Source organism: Hemicordylus capensis, chromosome 4, assembly GCF_027244095.1.
Source record: "Hemicordylus capensis ecotype Gifberg chromosome 4, rHemCap1.1.pri, whole genome shotgun sequence".
Lineage (NCBI taxonomy): Eukaryota > Metazoa > Chordata > Lepidosauria > Squamata > Cordylidae > Hemicordylus > Hemicordylus capensis.
The window spans coordinates 136,406,292-136,431,508 of NC_069660.1; the positions used below are offsets into that span (position 1 = coordinate 136,406,292).

A 25,217-nucleotide genomic window follows, 5' to 3' on the forward strand; every position below is an offset into this window, starting at 1 on the left:
CCACTGAAAACCTAATACTGAAGAAAATGCTTTGGAAATGTCAAGTCCAAGCTGGTCTAAAAGAACACAAGGCTATCCTAGTTGGATCAGACCAACTGGTCCTGCACTCCAATGGCAACAATCAGTCAGAAGCTCCTGGGAAGATCCGCATTTAGGGCATGGCATTTTGTATCTTAATTTGGCAAACTACTGTATTTGCTCAAAAGAATGTAATCATAAAAAAAATTAAACACATACTGAATGCATACAAAATATTTTAGGTGTATACACAAAAACAAAACATGTACATACAAACAAATGTAGACATGTTATGGCATTGGCTATGGCTCTCTACTGCATCTACATATTGTCCTAAAACAAGGGAGAGGGTATGGACATGACAGTATTTCGCTCTACCCTTAAAGCAGCTGAAGTCTGAATCTAAATATACAAAATGTGGATTCTCTCATTTCCTACCAGAGGATCTACTCTCAGAAGAACACCTCAGACATTGAAAACAACAAAACCCAGTGCCCCATGGGTTTGTGGGTGGTTGGCACCTTATGTGCAATACACCACAACCCGCTCTGGGCCACCCTGGTGCCCCCAATGTGGAGCTAAAATCCCCATTATTCCCTATGGGGGAAAGCTTAAAGATGCACCAACTTTAAAAAAAAAAATTAAAATCACCCTGTTGCCCAGTTTCTTTGAAATTTGGGTGGTAGCTTCCACCCATTGGGCACTACCACCCATCCCACTCTTTTGTGCCCAGAACCCATTTATCGCCCCAAATCGATTCGGAAAATTCAGGTAGAAATCAAATCTGGCATGATTTGGGGGGCAGATTCGGATAAAAAAATGGGGGTGATTTGATTTGGATACAAATCAGTTGAAAAAAATTGATTCATGCACATCCCTAATGGCAACTTCAAAAGCTGAACATTTCCAGTCTGTTAACCTTTATCAACACTGACTCTTCTTCAAAGCAATGCAAAAGGAACTCTGCAAAAAAATAAATAAATCACCTTTTAGTGGTGCTTATACCAGGTTCCCAATATTTTGAGCTTGACCAGCCACTGGTTAAAATTGTTTCAGCTTTGACCACATATGGTGGAATGAGTCTTCATAAACTTTTGCAGGATTCAATTTTACCAAGGTATATTCACTCACCATCACTTCAGAAACTTCTTGTTAGAAGGTCAATGATTTACAGTCATTGATGAAGGGGTTTGGGAAAGGATTTGGTTTTCTAAACCTATATTTTCATCTGCTGCTCAAATTAGAGAAAATTATCTTAAAATAATTTATAGATGATACATGACTCCTGTGACTTTGGCATATATTACTAAAAAAAAAAATCTATGCTTTGCAGGAAATGTAATGACAACGGCACATATTTTCATCTATGGTGGATGTGCCCAAGGATTAGAACCTTTTGGGACTTGGTATTTACAGAAATCTGTAAAATCATAAACCAGGAAATTAAAATAGCTCCTCAGCTACCATATTTACTGAAGATAATATAGTAATAAAATCTAAAGAGCTGGTAAATTATTTTTATTTATTTTTATTTATTGTTAAATTTATATACCGCCTTTCATTAAAACAATCCCAAGGCAGTTTACAGCAAAAATTTAAACACACGATGGTAAAAAAGACACAATTAAAATATTAAGTGAAAAATATTAAACAAATCTGATTTAAAAAATTAAAAAACAAAAGCATAAAAGCAATAGAGAGTATAAAGAGCAGCAGCAGAGAATCAAATAATGCCTGGTAAAAAAGCCAAGATTTTACACTCTTTCTTAAAGCTGTGATGGAGACCGAGGAGTGAATAGCCACCGGGAGACCACTGCAGACTCTGGGGCCCTGTCCTACATGCATGACAACTGAGCCTGCCTCATTGTCGGCACCTGGAGTAGAGCCCCCTCAGATGACCTCATCAAGCGGGCAGTAACACTTGGGAGCAGGCGGTCCCTCAGGTATCCCAGGCCCAAACCGATAAGGGATTTAAACGTCAAAACCAGCACCTTGAATTGGACCTGGAAACAAACTGGTAGCCAGTGCAGCTCTTTCAAAATGGGTGTGATGTGCTCCCACCAGGCTGCTCCAGATAAAACCCTAGCTGCTGCATTCTGCACTAGCTGCAGTTTCTGGATATTCTTCAAGGGCAGCCCCACATAGAGCGCATTAAAGTAATCCAGCCGTGATGTGACTAATGCATGGGTAACTGTGGACAGATCTGCCTTCTCAAGAAAGGGACGCAGCTGGCGCACTAGCCGAAGCTGTGCAAAGGCACCCCTGGCCACCGCCTCAGCTTCTAAAAGCAGAGCCAGGTCCAGTAATACCCCCAAGCTGCGTACTTGCTCGTTCAAGGGGAGTGCAACCCCATCCAGAACTGGTAAAATCTCCTCATCCCGATTGGCTCTCCTACTGACCAACATTACCTCCATCTTGTCCGGATTCAATTTCAGTTTATTAGCCCACATCCAACCCATCACGGCCTCCAGCCCCTGATTCAGGACATCCATCGCCTCCCTAGGATCAGGTGACAAGGAGAGATAGAGCTGAGTATCATCCGCATATTGCTGACAACTCAGTCCAAGTCCCCAGATGACCTCTCCCAACGGTTTCATGTAGATATTAAACAGCATGGGGGACAAGACCGAATCCTGAGGGACCCCACAGGCCAATGGCCATGCAGCCGAGCAGTAGTCCCCCAGCACCACCTTCTGGACCCTCCCCCCAAGAAAGGAGCAGAACCACTGCAATGCAGTACCTCCGATGCCCATATTCGAGAGGTGGCCCAGAAAGATACCATGGTCGATACTATTGAATGCCGCCGAGAGGTCCAGCAGAACCAACAGGGATGCACTCCTCTTGTCTTGCTCCCGGCATAGGTAATCCACTAGAGCAACCAAGGCAGTCTCAGTCCCATACCCGGGGCGGAAGCCAGATTGAAAAGGGTCCAGATAATCTATATCATCCAAGACCCTCTGCAGCTGGGATGCTACCACACGTTTTATCACCTTGCCCAAAAAGGGCAGGTTAGAGACCGGTCTATAGTTGTCCGGGTTGGAGGGATCAAGGGAGGGCTTTTTTAATAATGGTCTTACCATCGCCTCCTTGAGGCACGATGGCATCTTGCCCTCCCTAAATGAGGCATTAATAATCACCTCCAACCATCTACCTGTACCCTCCCTGGCAGCTTTTATTAGCCAAGAAGGACAAGGGTCAAGAGCACATGATGTCGCCCGCACACTGCCCAGGATCTTGTCCACATCCTCAGGCCACACCAAATGAAAATAATCCAACACAATAGGACCAAATGGTACCAGAGGCACGTCTGCCGGAACTGCCAAAACTCTGGAGTCCAAAACAGCACGGATGCGAGCAACTTTATCTGCAAAGTGACACGCAAACTGATCACAGCGGGCTGTGGATGGTTCCTCCCCCATTACCTGGGGGGATGTGTGCAGCAATGTCTTAGCTACATGAAACAGCTCTGCTGGTCTGCACTGAGCAGATGCAATGGAGGCGGAGAAAAAGCATTTCTTCACTGCCTCCGCCACCACGGATAAGTCCCTAAAATGGGCTCTAGCCCATGTTCGGTTGGATTCATCACGACTCTTCCTCCAGCGTCGTTCCAGCTGTCGCCCAAGTTGTTTCATCACCCTAAGCCCGGAGGAAAACCAAGGAGCCGAACGGGCTCCACCAAGCCGGAGAGGGCGTTTAGGAGCAACCGTGTCAACAGCCCGGGCCGTCTCTCCATTCCAGAGTTCAATCAGGGCCTCGAAAGGATCACCAGCTCTGAACACTGGAAACTCCCCGAGGGCCTTCTGGAATCCAAGCAGATCCATAAGCCTCCGGGGGCAGACCATTCTAATCAGTCCATCACCCCTGCAGAGGGCAGATGGAGCAGTCAAACTAAACCCCACCAGATGATGATCTGTCCATGACAAGGGAGTTATCTCAAACTCCCCCACCTCCAGATCATTTATTACCCGGTCAGCAAAAACCAGATCCAGAGTATGTCCTGCCATGTGGGTAGGGCCCAATACCAATTGAGACAGGCCCATGGTTGCCATGGAGACCATGAAATCTTGAGCCGCACCCACTAGGGGGGCCTCAGTGTGGACATTGAAATCTCCCAAAACAATAAGTTTGGGGGAACCCAAGGCCACCTCCGAGACCACCCCTGCCAGCTCAGGAAGGGAGACTGAAGTGCAGCGGGGTGGTCGGAACACCAACAGAATCCCCAGCCTATCTCGGAGGCCCACCCTCAAGGGCAAACACTTGAAATTCTGATATTGCCTGACTAGGCACCTGGAAATGGGGAGGGTATATATCACTATAAGGAGCCCCTGGTGGCGCAGTGGTAAAACTGCTGCCCTGTAACCAGAAGGTTACAAGTTCGATCCTGACCAGGGGCTCAAGGTTGACTCAGCCTTCCATCCTTCCGAGGTCGGTAAAATGAGTACCCAGAATGTTGGGGGCAATATGCTAAATCATTGTAAACCGCTTAGAGAGCTTCCAGCTATAGAGCGGTATATAAATGTAAGTGCTATTGTTATTGCTATATGTTGATAGTGGCCAGAATGGTGATAACTAAAAATTGGAAGCATGGAATATTATCCTTAGGTGAATGGTACAATGCACTTTGGTTTATAGCTATGGCACAGAAATTAACCCATTTGTTGCATTTTCGAACAGGATAATGAAAACCATATTCTTTCTTTGTGATCTGGCAATTATGAACGAATTTAGATGCTAGCTTGCTAAAATAGAATAGGGTTTCCCAAAAGGGGAAACAAGTACCCCTAAGGCTTCTTGAAGGGATCTCAGGGTAGGGATTTGTGATTCGACATCAAGCTGACCCAGTTCAAGGGCTTGCCCTCGAGCCGAACCAGGCCCGGTTCAGCTTGAGGTTGAGCCTAATCCGCTGGGCCAATTCAGGCCCGGTTCAGAGTGTCCAGGATGTTAACTTGGTGGGGGGGGGAGAAAGGCAGATTTACCATTGTTAAGGGCTTCTGAGGCCTCAGGGGGTGCTGCTGTGGCCATAGGGAGATCTCCGGTGGTTCCCCCTCCCCCCGCTGGCCTCCCCCTGGTCTACCACGAGCACGCAAATGGCCCATATGCATGTGTGGCGACCTCATATATGGCCATTATGCACTCAGAGAGGCCCCAAATGGGCCTGAAATGGGTTAGTGGGGTAACTACTAACGACCCCCCACAAGGCTGCTGCAGCACCCACCAAGGCCATGGAAGCCCTTAGTGGCGGTAAGTCCACCTTTCCCCCCCCTCCAAAAACTGAATGTCCCTGGCACCCCTGAACTAGGCCTGAACTGGTTCAAATTCAAACCAAGCCAGGCCAATCACCATCCGGGGTGCCAAAACCGAAAATGACCAGTCTAATCTAAGTTCAAATTGACTTGAACTGAACTGGGCAAACCGATTTTGTATACATCCTTATCCTATGGGGTACTCAGAGCCCTCCTACTGAAGCTGTGCTGCTAGTTCTTCCCCATCGGAGGATTGCCAACTTGAAGTTGACACATCTTCACCTGGCTGGCTATGTGCTGAAGTTGCTGATTAGTTGGCTATGTAGTCTTCTCCTCAGTCTGACAGACTTCAGAAAACTGGCACTGAGTATTCCCATTGGGAATTACTTGTCTCATTAATTTCAATAAGACTCTTTATGGATAACTTAGTCTGGATATGAGCCAATGACTGTAGTAGCCTAACACACACTATAAAATTTGTATTATGTATATATATGTGTGTGTACACACACACACACTTACACATTTCCCAGATTCTTTTGAGTATTCCACTAAACAATTCTGTTCAATTGCTAGAGGCAGAAATCATGTAAAAACAACTTCATGGATTAAGGAACTGAATAAACATTTTAAAATGCGGGATGTTCCTTTCCAACTTTGTTTAAAACCTCTGCCCTGATGACTTAAAATAGTCATTCACTGCTATTTACAAGATTCTAATACTGAAAATACTTCAGTTGGTTTACTCTTCCCCCACCCCAACCCCCCATTCCACGCTACACCTTTTGCACACTGGGTCTGAAAAATATTGCTCTCCAAGTGTGGCAGCCAATGTGACATAAATCGACAGGTTGCTTACCAGTAACTTGGGTTCTTCTAGTGGTCATCTGTGCTCTTACACGAATGGGCGCAAAGCCCATTCGTGTAAAGCACAGAGACCACGTCGAAGAACAAAGGTATGCTGAATTCCAAATTCTGTCCACACTAATACCATACCCTTCCAAAAAAAAGAAAAAAGAGTGTGCTTCAAAATGGTACATTAACATTTTTATATAATGTAGCAATCTTCAACAACAACAAAAGGGAAAAGAAAAAGAAAGCATAGCTATGCTCAAACTTTGAGTCTTAAAGTCGGTTTCTTATGCTATTTTAAGATGTTATTTTAAGCCCTGTAGAGCAGAAGACCCTTGGGCAGGTGGAACAAGTTGCACCTTTCTTTCAGTCACAGGTAGAATTCTGGCAGATGTGACAGTAGTCCTTCTCTCAATATTCTTTCCCATTACAAAAAAATGAGGAAGGCTGCCATGACTTCAAACTGCAATTTTAATTATGCTTATAAATAACCATTTCAACAAGTATCTGTGATACAATGAACACAAATTAGGGGGGAATTAAACCTTAATTATATCTGGCATGTTTTATAGTCTAATTAAAAAATTGTATCCCAAACAATAAAAATGACTTACCACCCAAATTAACTCTGCCACAATTGTCTAGTCTTCCCAAACATTCTTTGTGGGCTCCAGCTCCACACTTTGAACATAAATAGCCTTGATAAAAAGTTCCCCTGGAATATAAAGACAGATAATGCATACAGAGTCACAATCTGCATAAAAAGAGGAAAAACAAGAGAAAAGCCAATCTAGAATTCTATACAGAGAGTTGCATTCTATACAGTCTGGGCCAGTTATTGTACTTGAATGAAATGGGTCTACAAGAGTGGATTTTTCAGGGAACTCTTGATAAGTTAGACTAAGCAAAAAGTAAGCTACTCTCTTCCACAGATATGGAGATACTCACTACACCATGGATGTCCAGTTCCTATATTCCCAGGGGTTACTCTGGTCTGCACTACACCAGAATATGCAGCAACTCCTGGTAAAATAGCATGGGTGTTAGGTTCCCAGGTTCAACTACAGCACACAAGAGGAACCTTGCTCCTGCATCAGGGCCTTTAGGGTCAATATTAACTGTGTGACACGGAGAGCACAGAAATAGGACTGCATTTTCAGTTTTTGTTGGAAGAGCCTGTCGAAGTTTCAGACACCTGAAAGAAGATCTTAGGATTGCTCACACTGAGCTTATTCTGAGCGTAAACCAACACAGACACAAAATAATCTATGTTAAGTGAAGGAAAAAGGGAACTTGTGCAAATATGGAAGATTTATACTATGACTATTTAAAGCATGAGGATAAATGAGAAACAATGGCCTGTTCACACATTTTTTTCAAATCGATGACTGCTGCAAGATCTAACTTGATCACAGATCCAACACCACAGAGATACTTCCTGTCATCTCTAATACAATGCTTTCCAAATGGGTTAAGAATGTATGATCCACTCCAAGATAAATGGAAAGCAAGATCAGATGGAACTACTTAGCGATAAAATATACAGTTGAACTCACCCCTATACATCCATTTCCTATCATTAGTCCTAATTTAAAAGGACCCTTAACATTGTTTGTCCAGTATATCAGAGAAGACATAACAAAGAGCAATCTTTAATCCAACTACTGTTACAAGATTAGTTTTGGGAAGGGTTGTTTTTGTTTTGTTGCAAAAATGCTGAAAAGCAAACAATTCTCCAGACAGAAACGATGGGTTATTTTAAAACTGGGATGTGATAAAACCTATAAAGATTTGTTTAAAAGTTAAACTCTGGGTTTTTTTAAAAAGAAAAAGAAAAATCGGCTTATTAATTGACATCATTTCATTTAACGAATGAAAATAACATTTATTAAAATGATCACATATGAACTATTGGAACACTTAATGAATTAAGATAATATCCTATATTGATTACTGCGGACTATAATCTATAAATCCTTTGTTTTTAAAAATAAAATAATAGGAACTTTCTTAGATTAATCTTGCCTTAGCAGAGGATCATCTTTTCTCCAAAGGCCAATTTGGAAAGCAGCATTTCTACCCTTAAAAGAAATACAAGCAGCTAGCAGTACGAAAATGGGGAGCAGCTACACTAGAAACAGCAGATTTAAACGAGGAGGTTTCCTGGATAATGTTGTCCCATGGTAGACAATGGAATACAGATTCATCATTATTTTACTTTCACAGAAAGTCACTGGATCATCACAATTTCTGAATTACTTTCAGTAACTCAGAACATATTACAATATAAATACATTTTTAAAAGTGCAATAAATCTTGCAGGGGCGATGAAGGAAGAAGAAATGGCTTATCTGAGAAAAAAATATCTTTATGGCTCATTAACAATAAAAGCTTCTCAGGGTTTGGAAGGGTATCCAGCTGAGGTTCCACTCCTGATTTCACAAAGAATAACGGACTCAGTAATAGCCACATGTTGGTTCAAACTGTTCAAGGAAAGATGCTCAATGGCTTTTCGTTTCCATTGCCTTTAGCAGACAAAAATCTTTTCATGGATACTTAACCTTCCAATCACCACACATTCACAGTATATTCTCTGTGTTCTGGCCATAGTACAGACCACAAGAGAGGAATTTCTTTGAACCACTTGTGGGGAAAACAAGCTGCAAATAAAGATCATTGAGCGCTACAATGAGCACATCAGAATACTAACTTCAGTAAGACCATGAAAAACTATCAGAAGCAGAAATGGAAAGACTGCAAATGCTAGGACAACAATCCAAAGAAGCTTTATGCATTCACAGAAGAGAACCACATTGTCAGTCAGAGATTAATTTATTCTTGTTAATCCTGAAGAAACAAGCTACACTTTAAGCTGAGTAATGGCCTTTCTATTTAGCAGTGAAAACCATTACAAGAAAAATACACCAACACTTGCGTATTTGATTCTCTGGGCACACATTACACATTCATTGTACAACTTCATTTCTTCTGTTCATTTTGACTGTTACTGGACAGTGCCAACTGCCAAGTGCCAACTACACACACACACACACACACACACACACACACACACACACACACACACGAGATGAAGGTGTGTAATGAATCCTCATAGGGATTCCTTTAGGGAAAGTTATTATACACCAAAGAATCCAAACACTTGAAAAAATAATGACCACACATTTTGCTCCATAACTCCACTTCTACAAGGGCTAGAGCTTAGTTTTTTGTTTTGTTTTGTTTTTTAAATGAAAGCTGGGAATCTGGGGGAATTAATAGGAGGTATCTTAATCTCGAATCAATTTAAATCGAATCAGGCACAATTCGATTTGTACCCAAATCTAGCCAATGGACAACGGGGTGATTTGTTTTGTCTCCAAATCACCTGAATCAGCTAGATTCAGGTACAAATCAATTTGTACCTGAATCAATTTGAACATCCCTACTATTTATTCTCTGCAAATTCCCCCACATTTCCAATTACCAATGTGTATGTCAGTAGTCAACTTAGGGTTGGGTTCAGTTCTTCAATCCTGCAAGTTTCAAACAGGAGCCTTTGTTCTAGCCAGACAGATCATTTTCCTTATTTTATCCAATGTAAAAAATTTCCCCAAGAGAATTCTCATAAGTCACCCTCCTTCCGCCATGACACGTACCTTAGAAGCATCTGACAGACTTTGCAGGATGTGACGCGGTTGAAGGTATGCATTTTGAAGTCATGAGTATTTGTTTCTGCATAATGAGGCCTAATGTTGGACCTAGAAAAAGATAATGCAATTGTTAGCACAAACATTTGTAAATATTTACAAACCGAAGGTAGCTATTCACGCTACAGTGTGGTGTTTTATTTCCAGACGTTACAAAAATAAAATATAGTAAACAATAATTCTGAAGTATGTTTATTTTCATGTATTGTTGGCTCTTTTTGTTTCAGGAATAATTTTAGACATTATGCTGAAAGTCACCCTGAGGGCTCTATGTAGCCAAATTGCAGCTAGTGCAAAACGCGGCAGCTAGGGTTTTATCCAGAGCTGCCCGATGGGAGCAAATCACACCCATTCTGAAAGAGTTGCACTGGCTGCCAGTTCGTTTCCAGGACCAATGCTGGTTTTGACCTTTAAAGCCCTTAACGATTTGGGCCCGGGGTACCTGAGGGACCGCCTGCTCACAAGGGTTGCTGCCCACTTGACGAGGTCATCTGAGGGGGCTCTGATCCGGGTGCCAACAATGAGGGAAGCTCGGTTGTTGTGCACTCGGGACAGGGCCTTCTCTGTTGCTGCCCCCAGACTTTGGAATGCTCTCCCAGTGGCCATTCGCTCCTCGGACTCCATCACAGTTTTTAGAAAGCTTGTTAAATCTTGGCTTTTTATCCAGGCTTTTACATGATTGTTTTCTATTGCTGCTTCTATGTGTTTTTACCTGTGTATATTTATGCTTGTATTTTATAGATTTTAAATTAGACTAGCTAATCCCACACAGAGCATCTGTGCGGCAATACACTCCCCCCACCTTCTGCCCCAGTCCCCTCCCCCCAAGCCTTCTGCCCCAGCTTGCTCCCTTCTCCGTTTCCCCCTTTCTCTCTCTTTTCCTCTCATTTGTGCTCCCCCTCCACTTTTTAGCCTGCTTGTGTTTTCCCTGCTGGCCATTGCCGCATCCTCCTTCCTCCAGTCTCTGGTGTCGGGTGGCCAAGCGTTCAGCCAGCTCCTTCCTGCACGGCCCTCCCTCTAGCGAGCATCTTCCAAAGCGGCCAGCTGTTTGTCTCTGCCCAGCCAGGCTCCACCGCTTTCTCTCCCCTCAGCTTCCCCCCTCCCTTCTGCCCCAGTCCGTTCAGTTCTCCTCTCCACTTGCCCGCTTTCCTTCCTTTCCTTTCCTCCTCAAGCGGCCAGTTCCCTACACGACCAACTGCTACCCAGCCAATCCAGCGCCTCTGCTGCCCAGCCAATCTGCTGGGTTGCCGGGACGCATCCCCACAGAGGCACGTCTACGAGAATTAATATAATAGATTTGTTTTATATTTTTATTCTCATTTTATTTTATGTTTTTTAATTTTTGTAAACCACCTTGGGATTGTTTTTAATGAAAGGCGGTATATAAATTCAACAATAAATAAATAAATGTTGTCAGGATAAGAGTTTTTTTGTAAAAAAAAATAAAATCAAAATAATCAGTGTCATGCTGGGGTGCAATACAGAGATCTGGCAAGTTTTTGTAAAAACTTAGATGCAAGTGGGAAAAGAAAAAATATAATGTGCCATCTCTGTACAGGCTACATGAAAGGGTCTTTGTGTGTGGCATGTTGTCAGAAAGCAGATCCACGCTAATATTAATGAAGAACATTGTTACATTGTTAAATGTTAAGAACATTGTTAAAGAGAGCCAGTGTGGTGTAGTGGTTAGAGTGCTGGACTAGGACCGGGGAGACCCAAGTTCAAATCCCCATTCAGCCATGAAACTAGCTGGGTGACTCTGGGCCAGTCACTTCTCTCTCAGCCTAACCTACTTCACAGGGTTGTTGTGACGAGAAACTCAAGTATGTAGGACACCACTCTGGGCTCCTTGGAGGAAGAGCGGGATATAAATGTAAAATAATAATAATAATAGTTTTAATGACAATCATTGTTGTGACAATCATTGTTGTGAAAGAGAAACTCAAGTATGTAGGACACCACTCTGGGCTCCTTGGAGGAAGAGCGGGATATAAATGTAAAATAATAATAATAATAGTTTTAATGACAATCATTGTTACCCTCACCACAACCTTGCTGGCCTATAACACTAGCAGCCTCCTCTTCCCCTGTCTGCAGAAGAATAACTCATTTTACATTACTATAAGATGGCTATAGGCATTCTGGTTTTCTTTTTAAAAAAATGATGTTCTAGAAAAAGCTAAAAGCATGCAGCCAGAGAAATGACCAGTCAGTTCAAGGCAAAGCATGAAATTGCTCCCACACAAACATCATTTCTTAGCTCCTGTTACCCACCTATGTAACAGAATTCTGAAGTGATAGCAGGAGCCACAACTGGAAGATTTCCATTTAAGATTTCCATTTAAGGTACAACAACCTTAGCCCTGCAACATTATACTTAGAAATCCCAACCCCTTGACCACCTTGCCTAGCCACTGTCCCTCAAACTTCACTTTTTTGTCCCCTTCCTTCCTGCCAATAGTGTACAGCCTCTCATGTCCCTAGACACTGTGTGCGGTTTTGTCCTAATCTTACTTCCTCCTACACTCCTCCTTTCTTCAACTTCACCTTTCCTCAGGTTCCTGTTTTGTAGCCCACTGCCTACCCTGTTTCTTGACCAGCATCTCTAGCCTGCCCATCTCCCAGCCTCCACAAACCCACAGCAATTCATGACCTGAATGTGACTATAACCTTGAGACTATTATGAAAAGGTAGAATATCTCAGATCAGTAAAAATAAACCCAGCGGCAGCCCTTCCATGAGGCAGAGAAAGGCATCTCCAATATGGCCACAAGGAGGAGAGTGGCAAGCACTAGTCTGTTGTCACAAGCACCACCCCACAGGTATTTCTGCAGCCCGCTGCCACAGTCCTTCCTCACCCCACTGGGACATGCTGTTTATTTGCTCTCCTCACCCTGCTGTGGCATGCCTCTTCCCCCTCTTCTCCTCTGCTTACACAAACTAGGAACACCCTCTTCTACCACAGCTTAACTTGGTGGCACAGTATCAGTGTGCTTGCACACTGCTGCCGCTACTTCAGCAGCATGGCCTGAGAATGCTGAACATCTGCCTGCAGATGGAGGTGTGTATCATATTGCCCTTCACCACCAAAATGTCTTGGACTCGACCTGAATGAACCCCGCCCCCCTTGTCATTGGCCCTTCTTGCCTAATTTCCCTGTCTCCTTGGTCTTTTCCTCAATAATCCCTACCTTTCACCTGCCCTTTTCTTATGGGTTCTCAGTTCATAACCTACTCCACAGCCTTCCTTCAGCCACATTGACTATGATCTATCTTCTAGGACTTCTGTCCAGTCCTCAGCCTATCCTGCATGCTACTCTTATCCTAGCCCATGTGAGTCTCAATCCCAACCAAACTGACCTTCCCCTTCCTTTACAAAAACTATACTGAATTAACTGGTGTCTCAGGTTGAGGCAGTGGCATAGGGGCTTTCTATCAGCTTTGGCTGATCCGTATCTTGAGATAAATGACCGTATCTTGAGATAGATGATAAATGAGTACAACTCCAGACTTGACTAGTTCAATGTGCTCTATGTGTGGCTGCATTGGTATGTAGTTCAGAAACTGCACTTGGTACAGAAAGCGGCAGCCAGGTTGGTCCCTGAGTCATCTCAAAGATACCATATTACTCCTATATTAAAAGAACTAGAGGTGTGTAAGAAACATATTTTGTGTTTTGTTTTCAGCTTGAAACTAAACGCAAACAGCTGAAACATTCTGTCAAAACAGCAGTCGTATCAGTTGTTTCGATGGAACAAAACTTGAAATGTTTCAAGTGTTTCAGCCATAGGGAACAATGGGGAAACTTTAAACACCCCATTGTTCCCCATGGGTAGCTCCTGGGGACACCAAAGTGGATTGGAAGATAGGGCATGATGGGTGCTACCTACCACCCAACCCACAAAAGAAATGGGCAAGCAGGTGATTTTAAACAAATGTTTAATCTTTTCCCCAAACCCCCAGAGGATCTTATGGGGATTTCAGGGAAAGGTTAAAAAATTAAATTCACCCGCTTGCCTGTTTCTTTTGTGGATTTGGTAGTAGTTAGCACCCATCATGCCCTACCGTCCAACCCACTTTGGTGTCCCTAGGACAGGGCTGCAAAACTTCAGCCCTCTGGGAGATGTTGGCCTACAAATCCTATAATCCCTGGCTATTAGCCACTATGGTTGAGGATTATGGGAGTTGTAGTCCAAAAAACAGCAAGGGGACCAAAGTCGAGCTGCCCTAGGAACTACCCATGAAGAACGTTCAAGAGCTTCGGGTTTCCTCATTTTCCCCTATGTCTGGAACAAGCTGCATTCACAAAGTGCATACAAGTTTCGCATAGCGATTTATTTATTTGATTTTTAATTTCTTATTTATTTGATTTCTATACCGCCCTTCCAAAAATGGCTCAGGGCAGTTTACACAGAGAAATAATAAATAAATAAGATGGCTCCCTGTCCCCAAAGGGCTCACAGTCTAAAAAGAAACACAAGATAGACACCAGCAACAGTCACTGGAGGTACTGTGCTGGGGATGGACAGGGCCAGTTACTCTCCCCCTGCTAAATAAAGAGAATCACCATGTTAAAAGGTGCCTCTTTGCCAAGTTAGCAGGGGTCATTTTGCAACTCTGCCTTGAAAAATCTGCAGAAGCACACAGTAAAAGTGAATCTGTCCTTCCCAACACAATTCACAGACAATTTCAAACACAGATCAAAAATGGCCAGAAAAGAATCAATGACCCAGAATCCTGCCAGCCACAGTGCCTGTGCTGCAGTAACATCACTGGCCCAAGTCAGTCACTCACACACAATTATGACTCCTTACTACATGACCCTCAAGTTAAGGCGCAACCCACAAAGGCACCTCACGAACCCTGTCCCAACACAGAAGGGAATCAAACAAGGTTGCATCCTGGTCCCGCTCCTTTTCAACTTTTATATTAATGACATGATGAGACACTTTAGTAGCCTAGACTTTCAACATCCCAAGCTGGCGGATAGAAGCATTCCCTCCCTGCTCTATGCAGACAATGCCGCAATCCTCTCTAGGACCCCTATAGGTATCAGAAGAGTGCTGACAACTCTAGCTCAGTACTGCAAGAATGATCAACTAGAAATCAACTATCAAAAAACTACAGGTTACTCACCTATAACTTTGGTTCTTCTAGTGGTCATCTGTACTTCTACACATATGGGCTATGCGCCTGTGCAGAGACCACGTTGGAATCTAACAAGCTCGATTTCTCCTGCTTTGGGTGGAAACCCCGCCCCCAGCCACTATGTGCGGCTGCACCACTCCTCATCCTCTCAGTCACAGAGTCAAGCTTCAGCGACCCTTGCGGGGAGGACGGGAGGGCGTGTAGGAGTACAGATGACCACTAGAAGAACCAACGTTACAGGTGAGTAACCTGTAGTTCTTCGACATGGTCTCTGTCTTCTACACATATGGACGCACAACAAGCTAGCACCCAAGGAGGAGGAAAAAAAACCGAGGCAACAGGTAAACAACCAGGGAGAATTTTATTCAGTACAAGCAGCTCAACTGAAAATCGATTGCAGGACACTCCTGCCAAATACAGCATCATTATGAGCTCTAACATCGATAGCAAAATGCAGAATAAATGAATGGGGTGAAGCCCAAGTAGCTGCCTGACCAGGACTACCAGAGCCAACAAGCTGCTGAGCTGAAAGACACCACGATGTTCACTGAATAAAGACTAAGGGGATGAGGAGTGGCGCAGCTGCATATAGCGGCTAGGGGCGGAGTTCCTGCCCAAAGCAGGAGAAATCGTGTTTCTGATGTGGTCTCTGCGCAGGCGCTTAGACCATATGTGTAGAAGACAGAGACCATGTCGAAGAACTAAAGTTATGGCTTTCGCCAGAAGACCCAAGTCCCGTCCCTGGAGTATAAATGACCACAAAATCAAAGAGGTCACTAGTTTCAAATATCTGGGAGTGGTCCTACATGCCTCTGGCTCAAAAAAGGCCCACTGAGACCATGTCACCCTCACCGCTCAGAGGAGCTCCACCGCCATTCTAGAATGTGTACCGTCTGGAGGGGGCCAATACATACCTGCAACGCTCAAATTATTTGAGACCAAGACATTGGTGCAGCTTCTCTATGGTGCCCAATCCAGGGCCCCCTACAATTCCTACGATCCCCCTACAATTGTCCCTTGGAGCGAATGCAGTCCAAATTTCTATGAGCAGTCCTACCTCGCTGTGTCTCAAATGTCATCCTACACCTGAAAATGGGCAGAGTGTGATTGAGGCCAGAGTGTGATTGTCCATTCTTAACCTCTGGCTTAAATTATCCCTTAATAATGTAGGGATTATTGATCCATGGCCACTCTGGGGGGCCATGGCCCCTCTGACCCTACAAGACAATTTTCATTCTTCCTGGAAAAGGGCTGTGTGGATTAAATTGTCACTCCTGGGTTTCCATCCCACTCCCCTACTTGCTAAGGGCCATGACCAGGTGAAAACAGTAATCAAACAGAGGATAATGGACACTGAGTGCCAGGCTGACCTAGGCAGGGTTCCAACATTCCTGTCTCTGCCTCCCCCACTGCATACCTGTCACAGCTAGAAAGCCCAAGCCACAGAAGGGCTTTTACCCTCGCTTGTTATCATGCCCTTCCCTCGCTGTATTGGAAGGCAGATACAGAAAGATCCCAATTGAAGAGAGATTTTGTTCCTGTGACACGGGGGAGGTAGAAACCACAGAACATGTATTCCTCTTTTGCTTCTTTTACAGAGACATTCAGGCCAAGCTTAAATTTCCATTACTTCACAAGTACCCTGGCCGCCCAAATCATGTCTACAGCCAGTTGCTGCTTTCCGATGAAGATCCGGCCTTCACATTTAACACTGCCAAGTTCTGCGTGGCAGCATGTAGGATCCACTGGGTCATGACTACCAGGCCATTCCCTTGCATCAGCTCTGCATAGTTTTAAACCACTGACTTCTTTAGAGTCCATGTTTAGATGCCTTATTTTATATACCCAGTTTTAGCCATTGCTTTTGGCGTTTTATGTATTTCACATCTTATATGTTCATAATTTTCTAAATACAGCTGTTAAATAATTTCATAGCTACCCTCTTTTCTAAGGATAGCAGCTTTATAGTATTATAATATAGCTTTATACTATTAAAGTAATAGTTTTAAAGTAATGTAGTTTTATGGCTCCATAATTTGTTTTCATTATTTTGAATCATGCTCTACTGTTCTATCTTATACTGGTCTTGGACCACTGATTGACTCAAGATGATTGACTGACTCCTTTCTTCTTAGCATTGCAACAGCTACCAGAGCAGCACCCTTAACAGCAAACATAGCTATAAGTTCAACTAGAGCAACTTCAGCCACATTTTGACTGCAATGCAGATTGCAGAGCAGACCAAAGGAGTGAGTGAAGCACAGGTTAGTTTCAAGGCCAGACATGGAGTTCATCACAGCAATCACCAACAACTATTACTTACAGACACACACACACACACACACACACACACACACACACACACACACACACAAACACAAAGCTGCCACTGTCCATTTCTCGCCACAACACTATTACAAACAAAACATACCACAACTCAAAGAAGGCAGGCATCCAAGTTTTGCCTTTGTCAATTTGAGTTCCTGCAAAGCCAGACAGTTAGAGCAGCAATAGCATATTGTCAGTGCCAAGAGAACCACGAAATTAATCCTTCCTTCCATCCTGCCTGCCTACCACAGAGCAGTCATGGCCTGGACAGCTCAGCTCTTAGCGCAGTTGTCTGAAGACTCTGAACAGGATGGAAGGAGCAGGGGAAAATGTGAGCAACACTCTAAAATATTCTCCCTGGGGAATGGGGCCACTCTGGGAAGAGCATCTGCATGCTTGAGCACTTGCAGAAGATGCACATGCACAAGCGAAGTCCCTCCCTGGCAACTCCAGATATAGGACTGAGGGAGAGACTCCTGCTTGGGAGAAGTCCGACTCTGTGTACTGTAGACAATACTGAGCTAGATGGACCAATGGTCTGAAAAGAAACAAAACTTCTAAACTGTTACCATGAGAAGAACTATAAGGGCTCTCTCCATCTCCCAGTCCCTTTGAATATCTTTTGAAACTCCCTCCTCTTGGGTTCCCCCCTCCCTCCCCCCCCCAGCCAATGGTGGGCACAGTTGCTCATGGCAACACTTGATTTGTATGATAACAAGCCAACCAAGAAGCAAGGAGCTCACAAGCTAATCAGAAGCCAATGCCAGAAAAACAATCAGCAAGGGGAAAACAGGCTTCCAAAATGGCACTCAAAACATATCAACGTGAAACAGGGTTGTTTTGTTCCAGGCTCCAAACAGACCCTTTCTTTAAAGAGTGTTTTGTTTCAAGCTCAGAACAGCCCATTTTGACATTGAAACATTTTGCACACCCCCAAGAACAACTAAATTAGCTACCGATAAGCTTCCAGAAAAAATAAAAGGTGTTGGTTATCCTCTATAATAAAGTCCCTGGTGTGCGTCCGTGTCTTCGTTGGACTGTGTGCGTCCGTGTCTCCCTCGGCTGTTCTGGGCACGCGCAGAGCGCATGCCCAGAACACGCCGAGGGAGACACGACCGCCGGCAGCAGGCGGCCATGTTGGCGGCGGCAACTTTGGCAATCAGGCGGCAAAGCCGGGGGGAGGGTAGAGGCGGTGGCAACAGGATGATGTTGCGGGCAACACATTGGGCGGCGGCGGGTCCACATGACCGGACAAGACGGGGGGAGGGTAGAGGCGGGGGCAAGAGGACCGGCCATGCCGCGGGGAGAGTAGAGGTGGCAACGGGAAGGGACAAGCCGGGGAGAGGCGGCGGCAACAGGACGATGGTGCGGGCAACACTCGGCGGCGGCGGCAGGTCCACACGACCGGACAAGCCAGGGGGAGGGAAGAGGGAGACACGGCCGCCAGCACCAGGCGGCCGTGTTGGCCGGTTGTTCGCCCGGCCGCGGAAAGGCCAGAGGCGGCCACTGGGAGGGCAGAGGCGGCGGCGGGTCCAGCCCGGCCGCAGGGATAGGAAAGGCGGCGGCGGGTCTGGTCTGCCCGCCAAAAAGAACAGGGGCGGCGACTGTCCCTTGGGCGGTGCAGCTGGCTGGAGGCTGCAAAGCCATGTTGGCGGGGGGGGCGGCTCCGGGGGGGCGGCTCCGGGGGGGCGGCTCCGGGGGGGCGGCTCCAGGGGGGCGGCAGCAGCAGCCGGATGAGCGGGGGGGTCTTGCGCGGAGCCGCCGCCGCCTCCTCCTCGGCAGCAGCCGGCCCTCAGGTGGTTCCCAGGACAGCGGCAGTGTCCCCCTGGGAAGAACTGCTGGCAGCCCGTCGAGCGCCAGCAGGCAGAAGCGGGGACCGGCGGCTCCCGGAGGAGAAGACCTCCGCCCGCCCACCCGCGGCAGCTGCAGCTCCTCCTCACGCCCAGCCCGGGGAGGGAGGCGCAGGCAGCAGCTCAGCAGGGCGAGCCGTGGTTGCTGCTGCTGCTCTGGGCGCCTGGCCATCGCCACCGTCCCCGGGGAAGTGGCCCTGCACGTGCCTGCCCCGCTCCTCCTCCTCACTCCTCCTCCTCTGGGGGCAGCCCTCAAGGGGCTTCTTCGCGGCGGCGGCCGCTGCCTCCCTCCGGCGGGGCTCTGCTGCTGCTGCGGCCAACAGTAGGCGGCCCCCCCGGTTTCATGAACCCAACTAGCGCCCGTTATTTTAACGGGCTTAAAAATACTAGTAACCTATAAAGCCCTAAAGGCCCAGAATAGTTAAGAACACGTCTTCTTCACTATGAGCCCCATCACCCATTGAGATCATCCAGAGAGGTTCATCTGCAATTCTCACCAGCTCATCTGGTGGCTATATAGCAATGGGCATTCTCTGTTGCAGCCCTGAGACGCTGGAATGCACTCCCTGCTGAAATACAAGCTGCCCTCTCTCTGAAAACTTTTTAGATTCTCTAAAGACACATTTATTCCTCTAAGCTTTTAAACTAGACTCGTGGTTTTAAAATGTTTTAAGGTTTTTATTTTGCTTTATGTTGCTGTAAACTACACAGAGATGGAAGTTTGGGGCGGTGTACAAATGTACTAGCACAGTGAGGAAATGACTTGACTAGAAAGCCAGTTCAAATCCGCGCTGGTATGTTACCCAGACTATGGAAAACACCTATATGGGACACATTTATTCCTAGGGGTGTGCACGGAACCGCAGAGCTGCGGTCCGGCACTGGGGTGGGGGGTTCCATTAAGGGCGGGGGGGGGCTTTACTTACCCCTCCCACGCTTTCCACACTCTGCCGCCGTAATTATTGAAAAAATTGCTCCTCCGATGGCTCCTCCTCCGATGGCTGCTCTGTTTAAAAAAAATGGCTGCCCCCTTGAAGCCCCGGCCCCCTGCTGCTGCTGCCCTCTTGAAGCCCCCTCCCGCCTCCTTAAATCTCGCCCGGGCCCCGAGATAACTCTTCAGAAGCGGGCGGCGGGGAGATGTCCTCCCGCCCCCTTCCCTGCCGGGCTCAGGCTGCAAAAGACTTTAGGAAGGCTTCTGCGCGCGCGCGCGCAGAAGCCTTCCCAAAGACTTTTGCTGCCTGAGCCCGGCAGGGAAGGGGGCGGGAGGACATCTCCCCGCCGCCCGTTTCCCTGCCGGTCTGCAAAAGTAAAAGTACTTTTGCAAAAAGTACTTTTACTTTTGCAAAAGTAAAAGTACTTTGGCAGACCGGCAGGGAAACGGGCGGCGGGGAGATGTCCTCCCGCTCCCTTCCCTGCCGGGCTCAGGCTGCAAAAGTCTTTAGGAAGGCTTCTGCGCGTGCGCGCGCAGAAGCCTTCCTAAAGTCTTTTGCAGCCTGAGCCCGGCAGGGAAGGGGGCGGGAGGACATCTCCCCGCCGCCCGCTTCTGAAGAGTTATCTCGGGGCCCGGGCGAGATTTAAGGAGGCGGGAGGGGGCTTCAAGAGGGCAGCAGCAGCAGGGGGCCGGGGCTTCAAGGGGGCAGCCATTTTTTTTAAACGGAGCAGCCATCGGAGGAGGAGCCATCGGAGGAGCAATTTTTACAGTAAATACAGCGGTAGAGTGTGGAAAGCGTGGGAGGGGTAAGTAAAGCCCCCCCCGCCCTTAATGGAACCCCTCAAACTACCCTTCCGAACCAAAACCACCCTGTGACCGGACCGGTCTGGAGGCCTTTAGAATGGCCTCCAACCGGTCCGTGCACAGTCCTATTTATTCCATATAGCAGCGATACAGGAAAATGCTGAAAGGCACCATCTCATACTGCATGGGAGATGGCAATGGTAAACCCCTCCTGCATTCTACCAAAGCCAACCACAGGGCTCTGTGGTTGCCAGGAGTTGACACTGACTCGACAGCACACTTTACTTTACAAATATATTAAATATATATACATTATTCCAACTGATTTGATCCCTGAGAAGTTTCTTGTAGTACATTCAACTTTCACACCAGCTCAGACAACCCATGTCAGAGGCTTCACCACCATTAGCACAGTACAACATGGATTATGCAAGAGATATACTGGAATCTGAATGAGAAAAAAATCAAACAGGATGAAGAAACCTCACATAAAATGTCCCTAGAAGATATTATGACCACATTTCTAGAACTTGGGGATGTTTCCAGTTTATTTATTATAAAATAAACCTCTATAGGCAAATTTCAACCACCAAATAAAGACATATGAGAAAATATTCAGACAAGGAAAACAGCATGAATGGGACAGTTCCAATCATAACATTTTGACATCTTCCAACTAAAATCTTAAATATTATATGTCTCTAAAATATTTAAGTGACAACTGCCTTAGATGTTTATGTAAAGCTGTCAAATGTTCCTGATTATCAGGGACATTTCTCATTTGAGCTTAATTTTAGGTTATACTCTTGCCCTTCAAAGACAACATGCCTCTTAACTATAATTATCCCTGAATGAATTTTAATTGTTTGTTGGTTAAACAGGGGACACATGGCAGCAAAGCAAACAAGAAATGTATCAATTACATAGTTATTTGCTTCTGTATAGATTTTTCGGCAACAGCTACATTTGTTCAAATTGTCATCTGTGAACAGACCTGTCTAAATAAGCAATTGGAAATGAACACACCAGCTGCTAATGGAACACATTATCCTTACGTGTGTGACCTACATGTGCAATTTTTATAATGCTAACATTGATTTCTAGTCACAGCAAAATGCAGTTTGTGTCACAGTGTGGAACATTTATTTTATAGTTTTGCGTTTCACCTTTATCACATTAGCAAGTGAACAGAAATTTTAGAAAGTGTAAAACGAGTACCAAAAAATAATTTTATCTCCAGCTCGTTACAATACATGTTTCTGTTAGAAAATGTGGAATATGGATAAGGGGATACGGCAATATTAATTCTTTCATGGGTCTATGATATTATGACTGACAAGAGATGGCATACTGCATAAGACATCGATGGAAGAATAGCTTGGGTTGGAGCCCAAGCCAGGAGATATGTCAGGCAGTAATGCCGTGCTTTGAAGTAAAATCCCAACACAATCATCTTAATAGGGACACATACAATAGCCAACAGTAAAAAAATCTAAACCATAATTTGGATCCTTAGCTATTTTTCTATCCAAGACTTATTTCCTGAACATGAATATGCATATACGCAAGGCGTGGAGTCACCACTGAACCAATGGGTTCAAAGAATCTGGGCCGCCACCCCTCAGGGGCCACACCTCGTGCCCCAGACTAGCCAGATGGGGGTGGTGTGGCTAAATGTTCCCTGTGCCTGACTTCTGATGCAAGGGGTGGGGCTAGGGGGGCCACAGCAGAACCCGGGCCACCCCGGCCTCCCTCCGTGGTTGCATATAGGCCTAATTCTCACTGGGATGGTAAACTAATTTCTGGACTATCCCTTCAGACTAGTGACAAAGACAATGTTCAAGAAGGGGAAGTTCAGCATACAGACTCCCACAATTGAAAATCCCTCATCCCAGTATTAGACAAGCCCAGTCCCTCTCAAATTTGGACCTGGACTTGTGTTACTTCATTTCGTGGTTTGCTCATATCTATCATAAGCAACCAATTTTCCCTCCTTTCTCCAATGCCCCTTTCCTTTCCTTCAAACTGGGAATGGGACAGAGACCATATCCCCCGATCTTTCTGGCACCTAGAATGCTGCAAAAGAGCAGCTGCATCCTAGGAAATGTTTTCCTGTATTCTATCTAGTAATATTTTGTGTTTTGTTATTTGGAGGTTTATCCCAGTGGGATCCTGTAGAGAGTGTGAGGGGTGGAGTCAGAAAGAAAGGGGAGGGAAAGGAGAAGGAGAAAATGAAGTTGCTTCTGAATAATGTTTTAGTTAAGCCAGCATAAGATTGCTTCATGTCTACTAGGGAAGCAGTTATAAAACATTTGGCAATGAGATTTTGAACCAGCTATGTGTGTCAGCCTGCAAAGCTTGTGAAAGTTCCTGCATCTTCCTTTCATTGCATTACTGGACCTACATTCCTGAACTGCTACATTTTAATATTGCTTCTGCTAACTGTTTAACTTCCTGACCTGCAAAACCCCTGAATGTACTTTTATCAATCCTGAACTCCGTTGTTCACTGGATGTCCACTGCAGTATGGCTCACATCCCACCACCACCTTTTTTTTTTTACTGTCCACCCAGAAGAACCTGCTCATCTCAGAAACAATGTAGGTCCTATTTCTGCAATTACTTCCTCACTATACAGACCTCTGATTTTACGTCAGCAAAGCTATGTAGCTTCATTTCCTGGGCCAGAATGCAAAACAATACATAATCATTTGCCCTTTCCTACCAACTTGGAAGGGGATGTCAACTCTTATGAAGCTGCTCTTCAAGAATAGCAATTATATATGTGTATAACTGAAAAATAAAAATAAATAAAAATTAAAGTTATCCCTTAACTATAACTTTAACATAATAAAATACAATCTACCAAGAACAAGAAAAAAGGGGAAAGGGGTAAGAAAGAAAAAAACCCTTGTTCCAAGGATATATCTTTCCCCAAAAAAACAATTCATTAAAATTCGACCAAATTGCTGGAAATTCCTCCTCGTTCCCTTTCAGTCCACTTCAAAGACCACTTCAAATGCTGACAAGGTACATGTATCAGTTATCCAAAGTTGCAATTCAGGAGTCAATTTGTCCTTCCAGTGCTGTATTATATTCCTTTCAGCAACTCCCCAAGCATGAAAAATCCACAATTACTGATGTAATGCTTAATTACATATGCTGGGGATGCACCCCAACAAAACATGAATGTCCTTGATAGGCAATGATTGCTTCAGAGTCATGTTAACAGTTTTATGGGTTTCAAGCCAAATGGCACAATAACCAGACAGGACCAAACCACATGGGTAAATGCACCCTCATATCAGTTACACCTCCAACATCTAGAAGTCTGCAACCAGCCCTTATTAAACATTCTCTGAGGTGTCCAATTAACATAAAAATTTCTGCTGTATTCACCTTATTTTGAGATCCAAAGAGGCATGTTGCATGGACCATGTTGAACGCCTTCTCCACATCTAAAGAAATTATGGTGACAGGGTCTTGCTTTTCCGAGGATAAGACTAGTACATAATCAACAATCTAATAATTATCTGATCCTTGATAGCCAGATATAAACCCTGTCTGGACTGGATTATTAATCATCATCATCATCATAGTCTGCATTCTACATGCCATCATCAGTGCAGAATGCAGTCTGCACTCTACATGCCAACGTAGCTGTCAATATCTTGGAGTAAACATTTAACAAATAAATAGGTCTATAGCTAGTACATAAACCAGTATCTTTACTTGTCTTAAGGAGAAGAGTTATATAAGCCTCAGTGAAAGGAGGAGGGAACTACTTAGTAAGGAAAACATCATTATAGCCAGGAAAAAGTCTTGATATACGTCTTGTAAAACTCCACAAGAAATCCATTAAGGCCCAGGGCCCTTCTAGATTTCATGGATTTAATTGTGGTCATTATTTCCTGTAGAGAAAGAGGTGCTGCTAGATGACAATCTGCTCTTGTGTTAGGTGTGGAAGATGCACCTTTTGCAGGAAACAATATATCTGCATAAATATTGGATGTACTACTACAATACAACTTCAAATATATAGACCAGAAATGCTGAACTTCGGCCCTCCAGCTGTTTTTGGACTACAACTCCCATAATCCCCAGCCATGACAGTCAATAGCTAGGGATTATGGGAGTTGTAGGGCAACATCTGCAGAAGGGCCAAAGTTGAGCAGCCCTGATCTAAACCAATTTCAAACTGGTTTGGGGGCTAAGGGGTGGAGACTGCCCTGGTTGGCCTGATGGGTGATCTCCAATTGGGAATTGACAGAGAGAGTGTGACTCTGTTGGTCCTTTTGGATCAACTTTCGATACTACCGACCACAGTATCCTTCTGGA

General features: G+C 45.1%; 1 protein-coding gene across 4 annotated transcripts in view; it reads right to left on the bottom strand.

Annotated features, from left to right (window-relative positions):
* Nucleotides 1–25,217, bottom strand: part of VAV3 (vav guanine nucleotide exchange factor 3) — a 252,339-nt gene that overhangs the window by 81,694 nt on the left and 145,428 nt on the right. For 3 of the 4 annotated variants that reach the window (XM_053247816.1, XM_053247819.1, XM_053247817.1), the window contains 2 exons: nt 9,770–9,871; nt 6,728–6,828 (listed from right to left, as the gene is read on the bottom strand). In XM_053247816.1, coding sequence (XP_053103791.1) covers nt 6,728–6,828; nt 9,770–9,871 — 203 coding nt within the window. Of the gene's footprint in view, nt 1–6,727; nt 6,829–9,769; nt 9,872–20,071; nt 20,280–25,217 lie in introns of those variants that run through there. The other variant, XM_053247820.1, reaches the window with a different exon arrangement.